This window comes from Haliotis rubra, unplaced genomic scaffold (assembly GCF_003918875.1).
Source record: "Haliotis rubra isolate DU_JTF1 unplaced genomic scaffold, ASM391887v1 Scf440, whole genome shotgun sequence".
NCBI classification, from domain to species: Eukaryota; Metazoa; Mollusca; class Gastropoda; order Lepetellida; family Haliotidae; genus Haliotis; species Haliotis rubra.
In genome coordinates this window covers 449,719-465,877 of record NW_025767125.1, presented here as the reverse complement: position 1 = coordinate 465,877, position 16,159 = coordinate 449,719, and the positions used below count along the sequence as shown (strand labels likewise).

The following is a 16,159-nucleotide window of genomic DNA, read 5'->3' as shown; positions in this document are numbered from 1 at the left end:
ATTTTGAGGGACACGACAACAGCCATCAGGTGAATGAAAGACTAGGAAACAAGTAGCTTTAGTGCTTATTTCGATCCACCTTACCAAGTTACTGCTAATTACCTACTGGCTTCCCTTGTTTTCTCACCATGGTTGTTTCACATGTACATATATAGCTGTTTGTTTCCTAGTCTTTCATTCACCTGATGAGTGAGTGTGGTTTTACGCCGCTTGGGGCAATATTCCAGCAACATCACGGCAGGGGACACCAGAAATGGGCTTCCCACATTGTACCCATGTGGGGAATCGAACCCGGGCCTTCAACGTGACGAGCGAACGCTTTAAGCACCAGGTTACCCCACCGCCCCATTCACCCGATGAAGAAGTAAGAGTATGCTCCGATCGTGTCTGTGTTTGCCCTTAACCCTGAAAAGCTGCAGGGCCTAAGGACACAGAACCCTAAAAAGTTGTGGGTCCTGATCAGAATGTGTGGGCTTTATATTTTAATATGGAAATAATTATTTATTGGGGATGAAAATGCTGTAGGTCATAAGGATGTCCCTGAAGAAAACAAAATCTGTAGGTCCGCGTGGTTTTCAGCCGGCTTCGGGCCTAATTGAGTGAGTGAGTGAGTTTAGTTTTACGCCGCACTCAGCAATATCCCAGCTATATGGCGGCGGTTCGGGCCTAAGGACCGACGTTAATTTCGAATGTTGGATCGTGTCCCTCAAAATCAAAAAAGTTGACATCCGATTCTCGCCTTCGATCGGTGACCGTCAGATTGCACTTCCTTCACAAGTTGTCCTGAAACGTTCACGTCAGAGACGAACCTACATCTACGTTACGACAAATGCTCCATGGATCAAGCTAATGATGTTTTCCTTGCGTTTTTCGTGTGGGATCGTTGTGTGGAAAGTTGACAAATATGTGTCCAGAATGCATTGAGCGAGTAAGTGAGTTTAGTTTTACGCCGCACTCAGCAATATTCCAGCTATATGGCGACGGTATATAAATAACCGAATCTGGACCAGGCACTCCAGTGATCAACATAATGAGCATCTATCTACGCTCGAAATGCATTGTCCTGTATATGGTTGATTATATGTCCGGAATGTATTGTCCTGTTCAATGTTTCAACATAAGATAATTCTTCATAACATCGGGTATTGGCAAATTCTGCATCCCGCTGATGAAGTTATCCTTAATAATAAATCGTACGACTGTCCTGCACATCTCCTTCAAAGGTTTCGGTGTCGACGCTCTATCACGAAGCCAATCTATCAGCTGTAGAAGCTCTACATGGTCTTCCATGTGGCCGTCAGATACTTCCGGCACTTCCGGCACAAACAGCCAATCGGTACGTGCCACGTCAAACCCGGCTTGCACAAGCAGACGGATTTTCCTGTTAATGGCAGACGCGGGCATAGGGAAAATCCATCTGAACTGAAGTAAATAATGTAGCCACCCTTTGTCTAAATAATTAGGATCGGCGAAATGTGCCGCCTGAAACAGCTTCTTCTCCGTTCCCGATGTATACCAGAATCGAGGCTGACAGCCGTATTGAAGCAGGAGCTTGAATGGGTCGTATGACAACTTTGACATAGCGTAGTACAGTGGGCAGTGAAAGGAAGGCTGGTTGATATTGTATCCGGGAGTTCTCAGTAGTTTCTCCAGCATTTGAAACCGATTGTTTTCTAACAAACTGAACACGAGGCTTTCACTGAACATCTCTGTCTTGAAAAACGCCACAGCTTCATTATAACCGTCCGTCCTGCCTTTGCCGTCAACAGTCCCCCGTACAGTCCACAAATGGTCCTCCTCAAGACGCGCCAGCCATTCCGCATGGGATACCGGAGTGTCTGGATTTGACGTTTGAACCTGGTTCACATCGGCACCTGACTCAACAAGTAAGTCAAACAGCTGCTCAAGGACAACTCGACGGCCGTTACCGTCACTCCAACCGGGAACAGCCTCGACCTCAGAGTGGAGGTCCAACACACGTTCGCGGGTATATTGGGCATACTTAGCCTCCTCCTCACCACGGGGATTTGCGTACTCACACAGGTTGTAGATCTCGGGGCCGCCTGGGGACAAAATATTAGTCATCAATAAATAGCGAAATTAGATGTTTTGTTTGTTTATGGTTCTACGCCGCACTCAGCAATATTCCAGCTATGTGGCAACGATCTGCAAATAATCCAGAAAATCCAGTGATCAAAAGCATGTGTATCGATCTACGCAATTGGGATACGATGGCTACTGTCAACCATTTCAGCGACCCTAACAATCCTATCAGTCGCCAACAAGCGTGGGTTGCGGAAGACAAATTCTAACTCGGAATTCCACAGGTTCCAAAAAATGTTTATCTGGACCAGAATATCCACACAGTTGAAAGGACTACTGCTGTAATCTCACATAGCTTCACTAGTCTTCAGAAGATGAAGGACACAGCCAGTGTCAGCAGGATACCACGCAAATACATCACTGTTACATGACGCTTAGACAGGGACAGTGAGTGAGTTTAGTTTTGCATCGCTTTTAGCAATATTCCAGCAATATCACGGCGGGGGACACCAGAAATGGGCTTCACACATTGTGAGTGAGTGAGTTTAGTTTTACGCCGCTTTTAGCAATATTCCAGCAATATCACGGCGGGGGACACCAGAAATGGGCTTCACACATTGTGAGTGAGTTTAGATTTACGCCGCTTATAGCAATATTCCAGCAATATCACGGCGGGGGGACACCAGAAATGGACTTCACACATTGTGAGTGAGTGAGTTTAGTTTTACGCTGCTTACAGCAATATTCCAGCAATATCACGGCGGGGGGAAACCAGAAATGGACTTCACACATTGTGAGTGAGTGAGTTTAGTTTTACGCCGCTTATAGCAATATTCCAGCAATATCACGGAGGGGGAAACCAGAAATGGGCTTCACACATTGTAACCATGTGAGGAATTGAACCCACGTTTTCGGCGTGATGAGCGAACGCTTTAACCATTAGGCTACCCCACCGCCCTAAATTACCATATTAACACCAAAATGGAAACATATGTACTTACAATATACTTTGGGTGATCATTACACCCATTTATCACATTGTACCCATGTGGGGAATAGAACCCAGGTCTTCAGGTTTTCAAAAACTTGAACCACAAGGCTACCCCACCGTCCCCGCTTAGATAGGGCATTACCAGAGACACTCACCCAAATAAAGACGACCTGTTTGAAGCAGTAGATTGAAGCTGTCTAGCCTCCCGGAGGCTACAGCTGCATCATACGCATAGTCCAGGACATTGAAGCCGTGTTGAATTACTCTGTTAAAGTCAGCACCTTGTTCAATGAGAGCACGGGCTGGAATAGATGGCATATGGTCAGATAGAAGATTAATAGCTTCAGTCATATCAATCGCTATAACATCATACGATTGTAGACCTGTACATCCGTTCATACCAGTGTTCCACAGCAGCTATATAGTCACATATATCTTCATACGTGTTCGACAGTTGATATATGACATATATCATCATACCAGTGTTTGACAGTAGCTATATAGTCACATACATCATCATACCAGTGTTCGACAGTAGATATATACTGACATATATCATCATACCAGTGTTCGACAGTAGATATATAATCACATATATCTTCATACCACGTGTTCGACAGTAGCTATATAGTCACATATATCTTCATACCAGTGTTCGACAGTAGCTATATAGTCACATATAGCTTCATACCAGTGTTCGACAGTAGCTATATAGTCACATATAGCTTCATACCAGTGTTCGACAGTAGCTATATAGTCACATATATCATCATACCAGTGTTCGACAGTAGCTATATAATGACATATATCATAATACCAGTGTTCGACAGTAGCTATTTAGTCACATATATATTCATACCACGTGTTTGACAGTAGACATATGACATATATCATCATATCAGTGTTCGACAGTAGCTATATAATGACATATATCATCATACCAGTGTTTGACAGTAGCTATATAGTCACATATATCATCATATCAGTGTTCGACAGTAGACATATAATGACATATATCATCATACCAGTGTTTGACAGTAGGTATTTAGTCATATATATCTTCATACCAAGTGTTCGACAGTAGCTATATGACATATATCATCATACCAGTGTTTGACAGTAGCTAAATAATGACATATATCATCATACCAGTGTTTACAGACAGTAGCTATATAATTACATACATCATCATACCAGTGTTTGACAGTAGCTATATAGTCACATATATCATCATACCATGTGTTCGACAGTAGACATATAATGACATATATAGTCATACCAGTATTTGACAGTAGCTATATAGTGACATATATCATCATACCAGTGTTCGACAGTAGCTATATAGTCACATATATCATCATATCAGTGTTCGACAGTAGACATATATATGACATATATAGTCATACCAGTATTTGACAGTAGCTATATAGTGACATATATCATCATACCAGTGTTGACAGTAGCTATATAGTCACATATATCTTCATGCCAGTGTTCAACAGTAGACCCATAATCACATACATCATCATACCAGTGTTTGACAGTAAATATATTGTGACATAGATAGTTTTTTATAAATGTGACTGTATGGTTCCAAACTTTTATACAGTCACTGGTTTGTTGCCCACCCTGGTCAATATTTGAGGTTTGGAGACAATCTGTAAGTTTGTCCTCCAGATCCACCTCATCCTCATCCTCTGTAACCACCGCCTCCATGTCAGCTTTCTCCTCCACCATCACGCAACAGCATCCACGACTACAATGACTACGAACTGCAACAGGGTGAGAGGTCTGTCTCATGCATCTGACTGGGGATCTGCTAATTAAAAGAATTGCAAGTGAATGCCTCGAATGGCTAAAAAAGACACAAATCACAATCATGTCAACCTGCCTTACTTAGGCTACTTGCTACACGGGCGGAGAAGTAGCCTGGTGGTTAGAGCGTCCTTTCGTCACGAAGACCCGGGTTCGATTCCCCACATGGGTACAATGTGTGAAGCCCATTCCTGGTGTCCCCGAAGTGATATTGCTGGAATATTGCTAAAAGCGGCGTAAAACTAAACTCATTCACTCACTATATGACAGCCTAGGCATTGTAAAAACGGCACACGGTGATGGTCTGACTACATGCTACATCTCACAATCAGCGATATAACAGCAATGTTCAATGTTGAAATGACGTTCGTTCAACTTGGGATGTACACAAACAGACACGGAAATTCAGATAGGACAGAAAGTCAACAACGCCGGTCGAAGCGAACCAGGTATGCCCAGCTCTACGGGCTGGTTTCACTCACGAAAACAGGTCACGCGTAACAACTGTCGTATTTGCATTAAACAACGATGCAGTATCTTACGTTCTACTAGTTAACTGTGCGATCCCATGGCGTTGTATGGTCGCGACCTCGCCGTCCCGCGGAAACTCAAAAGGGACATCAACAGGTGTATTTCCGCTTGCCTGTCACTACTTACTTCCCTTTGAAAACAAGGACTCGGTTCGACCAGAAATCGCGCAGATTCATCAGGTGTTTGGAAAATATAAAATACTGACTGACTGACTGAGTTTGGTTTTACGCCGCTTTTAGCAATATTCCAGCAATATCACGGCGGGGGACACCAGAAATGGGCTTCACACATTGTACCCATGCAACTCTTCGGCGTGACGAGCCAATATTACCCCACCGCCCGAAAATATATGGCGCCGCACTCACCAATATTCCAGCTATATGGCCGCGGTCTGAAAATAATCGAGTATGGACCAGACAATCCTGTGATCAACAGCATGAGCATCGATCTGCGCAATTGGGAACCGATGTCATGTGTCAACCAAGCCATCGAGCCTGACCACCCGGTCCCGTTAGTCGCCTCTTACGACAAGCATGGGTTACTGAAGGTTCAGTCTAACCCGGACCTCCACGGGTCTAAAATCGAGAAGCGATAGAAAAGTGAAACACACAATACAAAAATATAACACTTAAATGAGACTGTTGATTTATATCGATACTGTACAGAAGTGAAAACGGATTGTTTAGACTGGGGACACATAAGATATATTACCCATCACAAGTTTATACTCACTAGTGTAAATGTAGCCACTTACTTCAGACAACTGTTCTGAACTAGATTTTGCAAAATATTCCATACAGTTTAAAGGTTCTGTTTACACATGAACTGATGTATTATAAAACAAATTCGTAATGTTGAAAAGAGTATTGTCATAAGTTCAATAAATGATGAAACTCCGTGAAAATTGGCGAATTCTTAACAACACTTTACACCAAAACGCAGCTCTTCACATGCACGATATTCGCACATGCTTTTCAGCAATTTGATGGATGATCCTCGTGCTATTCATCTGCATAAGGTTTACAGTTGGTTCCCCTTAGTTAGTGGAGAAAATCATCTTCGATGTAACCACATATATATGCATAACATATAGTGAGTGCTTTAAGTGAGTCTAAACTTTTGATGGGTAGTATATTATTAAAAGCGTAGGTGATATATTAGGTGTCTGATGGGAGACCCTTAATTGTCTTAAATAAATTTCTCTAGGCCAGGGACCGATACAAGCTGATGATGCATAAACATGTATACATATATACTTAATTATATTAAATACACACAACATGAATAGGGATGAAGTGGTTTGTTAAACTCCCTTTAATTTTGGTAGCTGTTATAACTGGTCTTCAGCAACCCATGCTTGTCTCTCTCAGTGAGTGAGTGATGTTAGTTTTACGCCGTTTTAGCAATATTCCTCCGTGACGTCGATCCATGTTGTAACTGGTATTCAGCAACCCGTTACTTTCGTAAGCGACTCTTTCGTGACTGGATTGAATGGTCAGGTTCGCTGAATTGGTTGATGTATGTCATCATATCCCAATCGAGTAGAGTGATGCTCATGATGTCAATCTCTGGTCTTTCGATCCCCGACCGCGTCATACCAAAAGACGTTAAAATATGGTACTTGTTGGTCCCTGCCTGGCGCTCGGCATTAATGGGTACAACAAGGACTGGTTGGCTCGGAGTCAGTATAATGTGGCTGAGTGGGGTATTCATGCTTCACTGCGGCATGGTATCTCAGTGGGCTAGCACTATAAAACCAGCTTCAGTCTGGGCTAGTACAAGCAGCCGCACATGCACATACACACGCATGCACGTCGTCATATGAGCGAAATATTCTCAAGCACGACGTAAAACCCAATTTCACCTCACCTCACCTCAATCTCTGGTCTGGTCCAGACAGCCGTTATATATTTGTCAGGGTAGAGATTGCTGGTAGAGACTCTGATTACAGAGAATAATCTATACAATCGCAATCTCTACCAGTAGAAGCTCAGATCTGATCCTACTTTTAGTGGAGATTGCAATTCTACACTTATACAAGCAAGTGAATATTAAGAAAAACAAATTTATTTTCATATATTGAAGGGTAATCTCCGATTCTACCACTAGAGACTGATTGCAATCTCTACTAGTAGGATCGGAGATTCTACCAGTAGAGACTCCGATCGCAATCTCTAATAGTAGAGACTCCGATGGCAATCTCTACTAGTAGAGACTCCGATGGCAATCTCTACCCTGACATATATATGCTGAGTGCGGCGTTAAACAACAAACAACCCATCCCTTCAAGGAGACATCTACTCCACTGACTGACTTTTGTCCTGGGCGGATGAATCGTTCATAAAATAACCTGTTGTGATTTTCGATGCCTGTATAATACTTTTATGACCGTTTCAGTGATTGCTTGTCGTTTGTTGTTTTGTTTGACGTTTTACTCCAGCTATGTGAAACGTACGGAGCGAGTTTAGTTTTACGCCGCTTTAAGCAATATTCCAGCAATATCGATCACGGCGGGGAACACCAGAAATGGGCGAAACGTACGGAACTTGATGTCATTCATGCATCTGTGGAATTGTGAATTATGTATATCACCTTACTCAATGTTTTGTTTTGTTGTTGGTTTGTTTTTTGTTTGTTTGTTTTTTTTTTTTTTTGGTTTTGTTTGTTGATGTTGGGCCTGTGTGTGTTTGTTGTTGTTGTTGGGGTGGGGGGTGGGGGGTGTACATAAAAAAACTCCGACAGCTCTTAGCGCACGCGCACGCTGTCGTACACGCACACACGATATCATAATCTTACACACACACACACTTACACATACACATTCTCTCTCTCCATCATACAACACTCATCCATGAACACCCTACCTACCCTAACTATCACTGACCCCAGTCATCACATCTCCCCATGTTGCCTTACATTTCGATAATGGTTTTCACTAAACAAAGGCGCATACGAATTAACATAATAACATATACTGTACATTATGTTTAGAATTTCCTGTACCGAATTTTGCTAAACATCCTGTACTACATAGCCAGTATTTATTACTTTATAAAAGCTTTTTCTTTGACTTCCTGACAATGAGTTATTAATAAAGACAAAAACACAAATGCCTGTCAGCTGTGATGTACGTAAGTAGTAAATACAAATAGCCAGGGTCATGCATATGTAATAGCTATGATAGTGTAACAGTTTGGCGCGTCACGCCAGTGTAAGCAGTAAAGGCGTAGTGTTGTCATGGTGATTAGGTATCAACGGTCTATTCCGTAAACCGATATTCTCAGATGGTATACATATCGCATGTTTTGAAACTTAACGGTACGGATAGAGAGGTTTTCGGACTGGTATGTTTTCACGATACAGGCTGAATTGCGATATCTTGTTTTGTACAATTTCAACAATACATGACATGGGTCATGGTGTAAATTGTGAGAAGTAAAGATCAACTGCAAAACAGTTTCAAAGAAGGGTGGTATTTGTCCTAAGAGTAAAGCTCCGATATGCAACTAAAATAATAGTAAATATAACTTACTTCAAAATTAATTGAGTGAGTGAGTGAGTGAGATGGGTTTCACAACGCTTTGAACAGTACTCCATATTTATTACCCACGTGGTCAACGTATGGGTAGTTGCATGCTAATCTCGTACGTCACACGAGTGTCGTATCGCGTTGACCTGTGTCGTAACGACTTGACCTGAGTTTCTAACGATGTGATAGGATAACCGATGACTTCTCAATTAGGTCACATTCTGACTATTTTTTCATTCATAACAAACACGTGAATTCATACATTCTACAACTTATGTGCATTGTGGGAATGTAAACATTGCGAACGTTGCCGTTTCGCTGTTTAATTGTGAGTCGAACTGAGACATTATATCCGTCGAAAAACATAAACGCAATGTATCCACCAGTGATGTTAGCCGAATGAAGCAGTTGCAAACCAAGAAACGGGGTGCTACGGAGTAGTTTACTGAAGGAGGCTGTACGAGAGGCAATGACAACTGACATGCATCGTGACGTCGGTTACCAAGGGGACAGACGAGAATGGCGTAGTGACGTCAATACAGTTTGACGTCATGCAAAAGTGTACTACAGAACAAAATTCTTCCGCAACCTCTTTGTGAAATCGGTTTCGGTTTGAAGCCATGACAATAACAAAAATGCGCTATTTTGTCGATTTAATGCATGTAAGACGTGGGTAATAAATAAAATACCACACTCGGTCTCATTACATACGAATTATACGAAACTCGTGACCTTCCTATGGTTTCTAAACTCGCTTTTGCTCGGTCAGATACCATAGGAAAGACAAGATTTTCGTATAATTCGTATGTAATGAGACCTCGTGTAGTATTCTCTATTTATTACTCATCCGTTGAAGATAATATATATCACTGTTTAATAATGTTACAATGTTGTTACACATTGTGTAATAACATTACGTGGTGCCGTACGTGTGACGTCAAAGGGGTTCACAGTTATGACGTCACAATGTTAATGCCTATGTCACCATAGTATTAGCAGTATATGAAATGTCCGACCGCCCGAGACGGGCTAGATTTCTGACGGACGGTCTAAATTTACAGCTAGCCAGTCCGATGGTCTGGTAAAAATTTTAGATGTTCCATACATCTAAGTAAATTCACAATATCTTGGTGTCTGGTCTGGTTAAATCCATTTCGGGCTTGTAACATTTTGAAGTTACCAGCCCTGATGTCTGGCTGGCTTTTTGGCTTATTTCATACAATGGTATTAGACCTTGCTTAACTCGCGGAAAGCTGAGAGTCACCAGACTCGTTAAATTCTTAGGAGAGAAGAACTTTGCTCGATATTATTAATTTAATTTGCTAATGTTGGGTGAGTAATCAAATAAAAAAATGAACTATGTCCCGTGTAATACCATATTTAAGAAACTCTTGAATGAACCACGTTGTGTCCGTTTAATGCAGGACATTTAATCCAGGTGTAATGCAGGTTTTGATGAAACCCACGAGCATGGGCATCGTGCTGGTAGACCTAGAAACATAATTGGTACAAACCGGGATTCGATCCCAAACTCGTAGGTTTCTGGCACGCCCAAGGGAAGCAACTCTCCAAAGCGAACGAATTAGGTGCAATTCCCGGCTTTCTGAAGGTAAAATGACTCCATTTATTTAATCTCCAATTTGGTGTAAAATATTTTTTCCTGCTACGTTTGACCAACTTTTTTCATGTTTTGGAAAAAGGTTTCTTTATCAAAAAAATGTAGCATCTGTACATATATGATCTCAACTAAACTTCATAAATATGTTTACACATATCTGTATACATTGCACCTGACACTGCCTCCCTCCCCGGGCTACCTACCGCCTTTGAAAGCTGTCTGTAAATAACCATGATTGGAACAGATAACCCAGTGACCGACATCTAGAGCATCGGTTTACAAAATCGACAAAGTCAGCAAGTCTAACCACCCGACCCCAGACATCTGTACGCCTTTTTCTATCTATATCAAAGACAAAATCTAAATATAGTTTTCGACTCAAAGACTTGTGTATACTGTGCAATTGTTGTTTCATCGAAAAGCTAGCTGGGCAAGTACATTTGTAATGCCTTTCGGGACCACAACACACTGATTCGCTTGTTATTGCTTTTCCGACGTTTTTTCGCAGATAACAAACCTCGTGTAACTTAAGGTGAAGGTCATAATGGAGTGTTGTAGAGATTAGTAAAGTCTGGTGAGGGACAGATAAAAAAAGTAAGACCGAAGCATTGCATATTATTCTCACCAAGAACGAAATCGAGGTCGTGGCCCGACGTACAAGCTATATCTTCTCAAAGTGATCCACGCTTTAAAATAATCAAATATGTTGTATTTATTATGCCAGTGTTGGTGGACATAGTCACAATCAACGTGTAGAGTGCCGGAACCTATCTTTTTATCGTCGTCGTCGTTGATGTTGTTGTTTTTTTCGTGTGTCCTTTTTTCCAAGCTCAGTAATATGCCAGCTTTAGTATGTAAATATAATCGAATCTGGAATAGACAATCCAGTGATTAACATCATGAGGATTGATCTACTGAGAGGCGATTATATGCATTAACCAAGTAAGGATCCTGACCACCGTTAACCGTTAGACTAATCTTATAAGTGAGTGAGTGAGTTTAGTTTTACGCCGCACTCAGCAATATTCCAGCTAAATGGCGGCCGTCTGTTAATAATCGAGTCTGGACAAGACAATCCAGTGATCAACAGCACGAGCCTCTATCTACGCACTTTGGATTCGGATACGATGACACAATATTATGTCAACCAAGTCAGCGAGTCTGACCTCTCGATCCCGTTAGTCCACGAATGGACTGAGGTAAGGAAAACAACCTAAATTAGAAACTGAAATATAACTGAAATGAACTATTGAATTTGAAAGAAACCATTACGAACAACCTAAACGAATTACAACGCTTATGGCGCATGATGTTATGGTCCTGACAGGATTAATGTATTTTGTGGCCTGAAAGTATTTCAGTTTCTAATTTAGGTTGCTTTCCTTACCTCAGTCCACCCGTGGAGATCAGGGTTTGTAACGATCTTCAGTAACACATGCTTGTCGTAAGAGGCGACTAACGGGACTGGATGGTCAGACTCGCTGACTTGGTTGACACATGTCATCGTATCCATAGAGAATACTACACACGAGGTCTCATTACATACGAATTATACGAAACGAGTGTCCTTCCTGTGGTATCTGACCGAGCGAAAGCGAGGTCAGGTAACATAGGAAGGTCACGAGTTTCGTATAATTCGTATGCAATGAGACCGAGTGTGGTATTTTATTTATTACCCACGTCTTACATGCATTAAATTGACAAAATAGCGTAAATTTGTTGTTTTGGGTTTCAAACCGAAACCGGTTTCATAAAGAGGTTGCGGAAGAGCTTTGTACTGTAGTACAATATGTGCATGACGTCACACTGTAATGACGTCACTGCCTTGGTAACCGACGTCACTATGCATGTCAGTTGTCATCGCCTCGTACAGCCTCCTACAGTAACCTACTCCGTAGCACCCCGTTTCTTGGTTTCCAGTTGCTTCATTTGGCTAACATCACTGGTGGAAACATTACGTTCATGTTTTTTCGACGGATATAATATCTCAGTTCGACTCACAATTAAACAGCGACACGGCAACGTTCGCAATGTTTACATTCCCACAATGCATTTAAGTTGTAGAATGAATGAATTCGCGTGTTTGTTATGAATGAATAAATAGTTACGTCAGAATGTGACCTAATTGAGAGGTCATCGGTTATCCAATCAAATCGTTAGAATCTCAGGTGGAGTCGTTACGACACAGGTCAACGCGATACGACACTCGTGTGACGTACAAGATTAGTATGCAACTACCCATACGTTGACCACGTGGGTAATAAATGCAAGTATTCCCGAGTGCGTACATCAATGCTCATGCCGTTGATCATGTGATTGACAGGTCCAAGATCGATTAGTACATACTATACAACCGCCATATAGCTGGAATATTGCTGAGTGCGGCATAAACAACAAACAAACACGAGGAGTACGAAGCGCTGTGGGTTTGCTAAAGTACATGTAGTACAACGAGTCAAAAACTGTAACGGGTTCAGCTTCACTGCCTATGCACTATTAACCGATGGTGAAGCTGTGGTGAAACATTCACTTATATTTATGATTTAGAGGGTCGTAAATTCCAACTTTATGGCGTGTGAACATCACGATTACTGTAAACAGAGAAATCCTACAACTTGAAAGAAGCTTTCTACCCTTCTGGCGGACGACCCCTTATCTGTGACAGCCACAGTAAATTGCATTTTCACAGTCGCGTACATATTGGTTTTAAGTCATTAACAATGTTATGGATATATGTACTTTGACAAGTTATACTAAGAAGTGTAAATAATACCCTAGTCAGTTTTTGGTGAATTTGACAAGATAAAATTTAATATGAAGTATAAACAAAAGTGTTTCCACTTTCCCAGTGAATGAATGGTTGCATATTTGGACGTTTGATCAATTTCATAAATGCATGAGAAAAGAGATATGTGAATGTGTTTTTCCCTGTGAATGAATGGTTGCATATTTGGATGTTTGATCCATTTCATAAATGAGAAAAGAGATATGTGAATGTGTTTTTCCCTGTGAATGAATGGTTGCATATTTGGACGTTTGATCAATTTCATGACTGACTGACTGACTGAGTTTGGTTTTACGCCGCTTTTAGCAATATTCGAGCAATATCACGGCGGGGGACACCAGAAATGGGCTTCACACATTGTGCCCATGTGGGGAATCGAACCCGTGTCTTTGGCGTGACGAGCCAACGCTTTAACCACTAGGCTACCCCACCGCCCAATTTCATGAATGAGAAAAGAGATATGTGAATGTAAGTATGAATGTGATAATATATAGCTGGAGGTGTTTTGCTTATATCCCAGGTTTCGAAATGTTATTTATATATTTCTAGGTCTCGTAACTCTAACATTGCATAATGTGTGTACAGATTAGGTACACTTAAGTATCTTGGAACCCGTAAAGATCGGAGTTAGAGACAGTAACCCATGCTTGTCGTAAAAGGTGACTAACGGGATCGGGCGGTCAGGCTCGCTGAACTGCATGTTGACACATGTCATCGTATCCCAATTGCGTACGTCGATGCTCATGCTGTTGATCACTGGGTTGTCAGGTTCAGACTCCATTATTTACATACCGACGCCATAAAGCTGGGATATTTCTGAGTGCGGCGTAAAACAACAAACCAAACAAACAAAATTTATCATCTTGGATTGGTTGGCTTGGCGGCGCTGTATCTCTACACCCTAGTACCATACAGCGGGTATAGGAATTACTCTGTATTGATTACATATGTTTATGTTATATTGTGTACTCCATTTGTTCCATCTGGGCATGTGGAATTAATTCAGATGCATGTACACTTACCACATTTATGTCATTCATATGAGATAAAGTAGTCATCGCCCCTTATAGTTAATTTGTTTTAGAATCTGTCTGACTTGTATTTCATCTCTGTTACAATACCATGTATATATACCACCCATCAAAAGTTTAGACACACTTGAAGGTTAGTTGAGTTGGGCTTTACGTTACATCGGCAATATTTCAGCAATATAGTGACGACAACAAGTCTTCACTATGAACATTTCAAGTAGAATGTGTCAATGAGTCTTAGTTTAAAAAACACATATATCTTCATTCTTATTTAAAACCATGCAGAAATGCTATAGCATCAAATCCAAAAGCAAGCGATTCGTTATTCACATGATCACTTAAAGCACTCACTATATGCTATGTATACATATGTGGTTACATCGAAGATGAATTCCTCAACTACCTAATTATTGGGGGAACCAACTGCATGCAAACCTTAAGTAGATGACTGACTGACTGAGTTTTGGTTTTACGCCGCTTTTAGCAATATTCCAGCAACATCACGGCGGGGGACACCAGAAATTGGCTTCACACATTGTACCCATGTGGGGATTCGAACCCGGGTCCTCGGCGTGACGAGCCAACGCTTTAACCACTAGGCTACCCCACCGCCCCTTAAGCAGATGAATTGCACGAGGATGCATGAAATTGCTGAAAAGTATGTGCAAATATCGCGCATGTGAAGAGATGTGTTTTGGTGTAAAGTTTTGTTAGGAATTCGCCAGTTTCATCATTTATTGAACTCATGACAGTATGGAATATTTTGCAAAATCTAGTTTAGAACACTTGCCTGAAGGAAGTGGCTACATTTACACTAGTGAGTCTAAACCTTTGATGGATAGTATAGTATGACATTATATTTACTGAATCATGTATTGTTTCAGGGAGGTAGTGGTATCCTAATGGTTATTCGACCGCTCGTCACGTTAAAGGCCAGGGTTCGATTCCCCACATGGGTACAATGTGTGAAGCCCATTTCTGATGTGCCCCGTCGTGATGTTGCTGGAATATTGCTAAAAGGGGCGAAAACCATTCTCACTCACTATTGTTTTAGGGTGTGCTTTTACACGGGGAATAAACGGCGTGGACGGTTTTGTTACATCCACTCTCTATCCCAGGTACACTTATTGAACGTTTAGATAATGCAACTACTGCTTATGTGGAAGTAAATTGTCAAAATTATACGGCTATATGTACCCCGGTATGGGTAGCCTATTGTGGTTAAAGCGTTCGCTCGTTCGTACATGGGTACAATGCGTGAAACCCATTCCTGGTGTCCCTCGCCGTGATATTCCTGAAATATTGCTAAAAGCGGCGTAAAACTAAACTCACTCACTCAGCATCTCACCATTGTGTATACAGTGAAATTTATCAAAGCCCTAGTTCAGACGGTGTTGCTTTCAAGGCTAATGATCTCTTTGAAGTTCATGTAAGACTTGTTTATTTGTTTTCACACGCTGACCTTGAAATGTTGCCTAAAATTATCTAAAGCATAATAAATATCTTTTGAAAAGATGGGCTAAACGTTATACATACTATCACTGAGGGTAGAGAATTCTTTAAAACAGAAAAGAAAATATTCCGAATTCACGTTTTTAAAAACATTCCTGTTCAGCCATTCAAGTCTGATGCCATACCAATCCATTTGCAGTTATGCCCCTTTCAATCATCAGATATACGCAAGCGATTACGTCTTCGGGACTCAATAATACAGGAATGTCGCTCTTCGGCCAGTGAAGGCGAAAAACTGAAATTCACGTGACTGTGAGAAAACAAACGTTGTCGGAGGGCATTACATGCAGATTTAACGTGTTGA

At 41.3% G+C, this 16,159-nt stretch overlaps 1 protein-coding gene across 1 annotated transcript; it reads right to left on the bottom strand.

Moving 5' to 3' along the window:
- Positions 1 to 233: 233 nt before the first annotated feature.
- LOC124289417 lies at positions 234 to 5,481 on the bottom strand. Its single transcript, XM_046726037.1, has 4 exons — positions 5,392 to 5,481; positions 4,663 to 4,806; positions 3,190 to 3,336; positions 234 to 2,063 (listed from the first exon to the last, which is right to left on the bottom strand). The coding sequence occupies exons 2-4, from the start codon at positions 4,769 to 4,771 to the stop codon at positions 1,105 to 1,107; spliced, it is 1,215 nt and encodes a 404-aa protein (XP_046581993.1). The 5' UTR covers positions 4,772 to 4,806; positions 5,392 to 5,481; the 3' UTR covers positions 234 to 1,104.
- Positions 5,482 to 16,159: the final 10,678 nt, after the last annotated feature.